Below are 7,730 nucleotides of genomic sequence, written 5' to 3'. Positions count from 1 at the left end.
TGTAAATTTCCTGGAGGAACTTGTGTAATCGACAACGTCTTTTTCGAAAAATCGTCAAAATTCGTCGCGTATCTTGTTCGTCTAAAAGTTATCCCGACCGAAAGGTATCCCTTTGAAACGTTCGCGCGTTCTCGCCCCCTTATTCTATGTCTGTATCTTAAATTACATTTCATTATCCTGACTTTTTGATTCTACGTCATGCGTTGCATGTATAGTTATTTAGGCAAAACTATATGCCTAGTCGGATAAATCGTAAAACGTATAGGTCCGTCTGAAATGCGAATTATTGCTTTCGGTTACTGAAGCGTTCGATTCGAGTGTATAGTATGCGTTCAAGCACGAACAAGCATCTTCCTAAACCAGGCACGGGTTTCTGCTCTATCGAGAGCAACAAAGCCATTCCCACTTGGATGAAAACGTTCGGCTCGGAATTACTTGCACGCGACAAGCCTGTGTCGAGGGCTACGCCTCCCGACACTCGATGCCTTTTGCGATTCGGAACACACAAGGCGCGTGTACTCGTTGCTTTTTATGCGTGTGCGTGTAGCTTTTAGCTGGGCGGGAGGCGTAGCCCTCGACGTCACCGTGTTGCGTGCACGTAATTCCGAGCCCTGTCCTAAAGCATTCGCAGGGCGAAGATCGTGGTTTGTCCATGCCTGGTTTATATTGAGACATGTTAAAAATGGAATGAACATTGAGAACGAAAAATTGTAGTCCAACCTTTGCTTCGAGTTACCAATAATCGTGACTTTTTCCGAACCTTGGCAGATAGCGGTGCACATAAATCAGATCGATAATGTCGCGATCTTCGAGCATATATAAAATTCGATCGACGCAAGTTACGTGCATCGCTGTTGAGAATTGTTATAGCTCAGGGGGAGTTGTGCTCGTTAATAATGTAAAGCTCTTATTTCGACGACAAATTTTCTCACTCTACAGTTTCATTCTATTCCAGCATGTTGAGTCATTCTTTCGACAGGATACCCACCTGTGGGCGAACACGTTGTATATCAATGAATTATTTATGAATATTTTCAGTCTGAGTTTCGTAGTATGCGTACCTTTAACTGATTTTCCATAATATACATATATATATATATATAGATAGACGGTATCGTTATTCTTCATTCCACGCAACTGCTTATAGCGTTATTCCCTCTATAAAGTATTGCTTTCACGTAGAAAAACTAATCTAATACTGCGTAATACTAACTGCCTCGTAAACACGCACAACTCGAGAAATTGTGCTCGTTCCGAACTGAAATTGATTTAGCTATAAAAATGAAAGTTTACAGAAACATCCGCAATCTATTTATGCCGATTATAATACGTTGTTGCAAGAGTGTAACAATAATTGCTACAGTCCTACAAAGTGTGTAATGTTACAATGTTACAACAGATTACACACAGAAATCTAAAACACCGGATTTACATAAGGAGAGGGATGAACGAAACAGGGGCGAAACTTTCTTTTTATTCTTTTGTTTCAGAACGCAGCAAATGTATTCTAAATACATTTCTCGTGTTATTCGTTGCCGAAGGATTCCAAATAAAAGTAAGGTGTAAAAAATTTCACGAGAGTGAGATTTCAACGTTAATCGTTTGCCTATAAATATATATCTAAATAAACTTTATAAACGATAAATGCTGACCGAAAGCGAAAGAAGATAAATTTGTTACACATATTTCTTCCAGTTACATTTGCATTTATCTTTGGCCCACATACATTTGTCAGAAAATCTCTTAGGTAGCTTGACAAATTTTTGTTCGAATATCAGATTCATCGAAGAGTTCCGCCTTTACGTTTAAAAACAATGCGGATGCATCGTATGCGCGCGTTAGATCGAACAATCAACGATAAATAAATGCTGTTACGAAAGATGGACTCTTTTCGTAACAATAGAAATGACGACAGAACTTTCGCTAGCATACTTGTCACCTAAGTATATAATATCGAAAATTTTGTTTCTTCGCATAGCGGGATAAGACGCAAGGAAAAACAATTTTCGCAACAAATCGGAACAAGAACGAAATTTGCGTTTTCGTTAATAATAGTCTTCTATCTAAAAAATACTTTATTGTAAAATCACGTTCTTCGTTATAATCAGACTGCGGACTCTCGTGTAAAATCACATTCTTCGAAAGCAATTACAGCGGTTCGAACCAGAGTAGAAATACACTCCTCGTTCCTCCCGGAAATCTGTGACACGATAAATGCATGAAATCCGCAATCCAGATATAATATTACTGACCACCGTATATTATGCACGTACGGCATTGCTTATTAAACGAGACGGTAGATCGCTGCCAAGATCGATAATAAATAAGCACACGAACAATTCGCTTCTATAATATGCATGTACAGTAGCCGACGCATATATGTATATATATATCTATGTATACGAGAACGATGGTAAACTCGAAAAATTTCTTTTCTACGCGTGCTTGCGAATTTTTACATTTTACTCTTTGATTTGAAAATAAATATATGTACTTCTATCGCGAATGTTGCGTATGCGGTTGTTCTCGAAAGCACAAAGTCCAAATAAATGATTCGGTAGAGAACGCAACTACGCGCGTATGCGAGGAAAGCACTGTAACAACAGTGCCGGTTGTTACTTGGCTCACGATTGCAAGTAACGCAACAACGGGTTCGTTCTTGCCGCGAAAGTCCGAGATTTCTTTACAAACGAGCCACGCCGCGATCACAAAGCCGTCTCCAACGTGGGAGCACTGGGACTACGAGGGACATTTTGCGGCACGATGTTTTGCGGCGACTCCGATCTGGCCCGAAATATCTGCCTGACGTAGGTAGTATTCTGGCCGCCGTGGTTGCCGGTCGACGGTGTGCCAGCTAAGAACTGTGCCCTGGCTAATTGGTTGCTGATCCTCCTCGACTCGAACGCGTTTATTGCTTTCTGACACGACGGCGTCAGCTGTGTACCGTTGTACGAATACTGAATTGCTGGATTGACAGCACTGTGCTCGGAATACGCATCCGAGACGCATTGGACCGGCGACGCGTTTCGATCGGTACCGGTTTGCGGATGAACGGTTGGACAATTGTCGCCGGCGGACAATGCGCCATCGCGCGTAGCCGGCTCCTGTCTTCGACCGTACGTCTCGATCTCCTTCATGGTCGTCGCATCGAAGCGTCCTACACCGTCCAGTGGCAGTACGTCGTCCGAATGATCGGCGACGCTGCTTCTCGGATTCGAGCTGCTCAAATGGCCGAGGAGGTCGCTGCAGAGGTCGATCTGCCTCCTCGCGTTCAGTCTTGATATCGGGGAAGTGTTTTCGGGGGACGGTTTCATAGCTTTCTCCTCGGCCGCCGTGTCCTCTATTATCGTGGACGACAGTACATCCGTTCGCGGCGTCTGGAACCTCCACACCGACCGGGGACTCAAAACTTTGGCCAAAGGAGTCGTGTGCGGAGTCGTCGGCGACGACTGCTGTTGCTGCGACTGCTGCTGCCGCGACAGTTTCAACTGCTCCGCCGCCGACAGCCTCGTGGGACCGCTCTTGACACTCTGTTGAAGCAACAAACGTTTGAAGTCCAGTCTGGATGTTCCTGGCGACGACGACTGAACGTTCTGAAGAATCTAGAATCAAGACGAGCTGCTTTTTAAATTCCGGACGCGCGAAACGATAACTTAACATTTCTTTCGTAGTTGATTCGCTGATCGCAGCGAGCTGTGTTGGTTTTGCGAGCAGAACTCGAACGCGACGAAGGGGATAATTTTAATTTTTAATATAGACGGTCGCGAAATGTTCGCGGCTTTCTTCAGGATTCGGACGAGAACTTGTAACCGGTATTAACACGTTGAATGCCACGCCGGTTTTACAGAAATTGTCCGTGGCGGGGGCCACCGTTCGAGTCGACGATGGTAATAAATACAAAATTTTAGATATTGACATTTGTTTGAAATTATATATATTTCTATCAATTTGGGCGCGCCGGTGGCCCCCATGGCGTCACCGCCAAGTTAAGTGCCGGTCACCGGTGACCCCGTGGCATTCAACGTGTTAACCGAGCGTCGAACGGGATCTAAACGTACGCGTACATACCACTGGTGATTTCTGTATGTCGGAGCTCCAACTGTGCCTGTTCCCCGGTGGTAGTTTCGCTATCGACTTCGTCGACCCGTACGGGGTAGGGCTGTCGCCGTCGTCCTTGATGTTCAACCTCTTCTTCGACTTGTGTATAGCGGCGAACAATTCTTCGTTCGACATCGTGCTCTTCGTCGGCGACAGGACCAGGTTGGTCGGCGTGCTTCTGCCGGAATTCGGCGTCGGCGACGGGCAATTTGTGCTGCCGATCAGCGCCATGCGATCGGCGATCGTCGGCATAGTACGTCCGATTGGCGTGGACGTCGCGAAACTGTTCTCGTGACTCTGCCTGGTTGGGGAAATTGGATTGTGTTGCAAAGCATCGGCACTGGAAGTTTTCGTAACGGGATCACGAACAGGCGAGGACCCGAAGAATCGATACCCGAGCGCGGTCAGTCCTAGCGGTGTGGCGAATCTAGAATAAAACGGAAACGGCTGGAAGACGATTTCTTTCGTCGCGGAAGATCTTCGAGAGTAATCGCGATCGTGCGAAACGTTTGTCGTAAAATGATAAAAGATCGAATAAAACAAATCAGAATAAGTTCCCTAAAAACTGTCGTGATTTTTCACGCACGTGTTCAGAATCTAGAAATATTCTGGCAAACGTTTCGAACGGTTAACGACAAAAATACGAGTCGCGATATTCGCTTTCGGTTTTCAAAACGAAACTATGCGAACACGTCGGTGCGTTAAACGGGTCTATCGGCGTTAGTTTCGCCCAAATACCTGTTTCTGACGTCCACGATCGCCGGTTGCTGTCGGTTTGCCATCGCCCTGGTATTCGCGTCGAAGTGTTCCAAATGTTTCCCGTGTAGATCCACTTGGGACTCGAACTGGCCGTGCATCGCGTACATGTGCATAGCGCTCAAGGAACCATGACCGAGGCCCCTGGTGATATCCGGCGTGACGCTGCGCGGCGGCTCGACATCCCTCCGCGGTCTTCTAGACGGCAGCGTGTAAAACTGATGACTGGCGGCGTGCCTCCCCGACGCGCAGTATTGCTGATTCCTCGCGTTGTGCATGCTGACGATTTGCCGCTGCTTGCAAGCGCGCTGGTACTCCCAGTTCGCCGCCTTGTTGTTGTTGTACGCATTCTGCTGGGGGTCGTACACCATCTGCTCCTGGTGGTATCCTTGCGGCCCATGGTTTTGCTGCTGCTGCTGCTGTTGCTGTTGCTGCTGCTTCTCGCACTGCGTCAGTTGCCCCGGCGCGGTTTGCGCGTTCTTCAAGGCATCTTGGATCTTGTGCTCTTTCTTGCAGTCTTTTGGCTTCGGGGGCGAGTCGTACGACGGCGGCTGAATTATCCCGTGAGGGGGCACCGAATCGATAGCCAGCAACGTGTTATCTGAAACGAAAAGATCAATGACTGGCCGTCGCCTGCACTCGAGATTGCGTGGGTCGGGATCTTCGCCTCGTTACCATCGATCGTCAAACTATCGGCCAAAAGGAAGTTTGCGGATATTCTATGTAGGTTGCTGTTATGCTACTTCGATAGGAAACTATCGCTTATCCTATTTGTTAGACGCTTCGCTCCGACTTACGTTGTTAAGGGTTCACCGAGAGAGTTTCAAGATTACTGTAAACGAGAAGGAATTCGGTGAAGAGAATTAGGGTTGACGGAACGGGTCCGAACACCGTTCTCGGGAGAACGATCTAAACGGGAATGGAGGAGAATAAAAAGCGTTCGCGGAAAATTCGATCGACCGAATCGCGGCGGTAGGCATGCCTCGGCTCTCGTTGACGAACGTAGATGTTTCCGGGGACGTTCTAATTTTGTCCAAACGAAAATGAAGCGTTACCTGTATTATTCGTTTAATTTACGAAGCTGTTGGTTACGACGGAACGATTCGGTTTCGCATACGTTGCCGTTTAACGCGAAAGCAATATTTGCACCCTTGTTTCGGCAATTTTCAGTGTCTCGCAACGTTTTCCATTACCGTGGGATTAATCTCTAGCTCGAACTTTCGCGAAACGATCAAGCGGAACAACGAAATTGTACAAATTTTCAGGACACCTGGTGCAGCTCTCCCGTAATTAACCGACTCGAGAGGGGTGTCCGGCTCTCTTGGCTGGACAAGAAACACGCGAGCGACGATGTTTGGTCGAATCACTGCCATACTTTCGGGATAGAGCATAGAAGGCCCATACTCTTATTGCCGGGCCGCGCATGCGCTCTGTGCAGACGAATTAATTAGGGGTCAGCTACGATTTGTTAACGGCATTATTGTTAGTAAAATACGAACGAAGCAAGCGACAAATATATCGTGAATGCAAGCATGCGGTAAAAGCATGAAAACCAAACTATCGATACGTCGGTGGAACCAGATATGGAATGTGCCACTGTGATCGTCGAATCGATCGGAGTTCGTCCCAAAAGGGGAGGAGTAAAGACGGTTTGATCGTCGAACGAACCGAAGGACGTTCCATATCGGACCCTCGAGTTTCTTTCTTTGGCGAAGTGAAAAATAAAATGTACTCACCGAATAGGAACTATGGTACTATGACATATATGTGTGCTACTAGCGAGGGTTGCCACACGTGTACGAAGTGCATTTTTTTTTTTTTTCTCTAAAACTAGCATGTACGTGTACGTAGAACGATGCGAACGAAAATAAACGACGAATCGCAAAACGAAAGACGGATAAAGAAAGAGGAAGAGAGAAAGACGAGGGTGTAAAGATGGAAAGATAGAAAGAATGAGAATGTACGGTGACTCGTAGTATGTACAACGCGACAGCGGTTCTCAACCAGTGGAAAGATAAGTGGTATTTGCCGGATCAATACGTACCAAAGATTTTACCTACGCTTCGATATAACTCTACATGCTAGCGTATCGTTTCTTCTCTCGTGAAAACGTAGCAGATACGGTGTCGGCACGAAGGAATAACTTTTTCAAAAACCAACGTTAGAACCCCTCGAAAGTGAAAATCGAAACGAATAATAAGAATATCTTTTTGAACGAGTAGTTTTTTTGTAAAATCTTAAAAAATTTATCAAGCAATTTATCAAAACACTGATACGAAAGAGGTTGTCCCGTTTAAAAATTACCTCTTAAAAATTTCCTTCAATTACTTATCCCTTTAGAATCGGTTAATGCTTGCAGGAAAGTGCCACTAATTGGCAACATCAACGTATTTGGTAGTCGACAACTAATGTCTATAAAATGGTAGAGGACCGCTGCAGCAGGGGATGGTCGATGCACAATGGTGGCTAGAAACTCGATCGCTCGCAATTAAAGACGATACGTTGTATAAAAACGTTCGCGTTGAAGCCAGATATCTTTTATTGCAAGCGTCGGAACGACCGTTCTGCTATTGCATAACGACTGTCGAGTCTTGTTGGAATCCTGATCGATCTTATCGAGTCTTGTTACAGTCCCGTCGAACGGGATCCCGATCGATCCTAATATTACTCTTCGATCATTTCTTTGTACTTCGTACACATATCATAGTTTGCATAATACGAGAAAGTAGCAGGCGTTACACTCCTGTAACAACAAAGGTGTGCCGGCGTCGAACTCCACCGTGACGAGAAGGTTAAACGTGAACAAATAGATAGTGCGTGCGAAACGAGTGAAACAAGTGAAAACAGAGAAACACAAATAACAAAACACATCCGTA

General features: G+C 45.8%; 1 protein-coding gene across 5 annotated transcripts in view; it reads right to left on the bottom strand.

The window, feature by feature from the left end:
• Positions 1-1,454: 1,454 nt before the first annotated feature.
• The window catches only part of gukh (NHS actin remodeling regulator GUK-holder), a 70,861-nt gene continuing 64,585 nt past the window's right edge, over positions 1,455-7,730 (bottom strand). For 3 of the 5 annotated variants that reach the window (XM_033466668.2, XM_033466674.2, XM_033466697.2), the window contains 3 exons: positions 4,837-5,455; positions 4,069-4,525; positions 1,455-3,602 (listed from right to left, as the gene is read on the bottom strand). In XM_033466668.2, the coding sequence (XP_033322559.2) occupies positions 2,706-3,602; positions 4,069-4,525; positions 4,837-5,455 (1,973 nt within the window). In that variant the 3' untranslated portion in view covers positions 1,455-2,705. The remainder of the gene's footprint in view (positions 3,603-4,068; positions 4,526-4,836; positions 5,456-7,730) is intronic. The other 2 variants (XM_033466690.2, XM_033466683.2) reach the window with 2 other exon arrangements.

The sequence above is a fragment of the Megalopta genalis genome, chromosome 6, assembly GCF_051020955.1.
Source record: "Megalopta genalis isolate 19385.01 chromosome 6, iyMegGena1_principal, whole genome shotgun sequence".
NCBI lineage: Eukaryota > Metazoa > Arthropoda > Insecta > Hymenoptera > Halictidae > Megalopta > Megalopta genalis.
The sequence above is the reverse complement of the archived record's forward strand: the minus strand, read 5'-3'. Positions and strand labels throughout refer to the sequence as shown.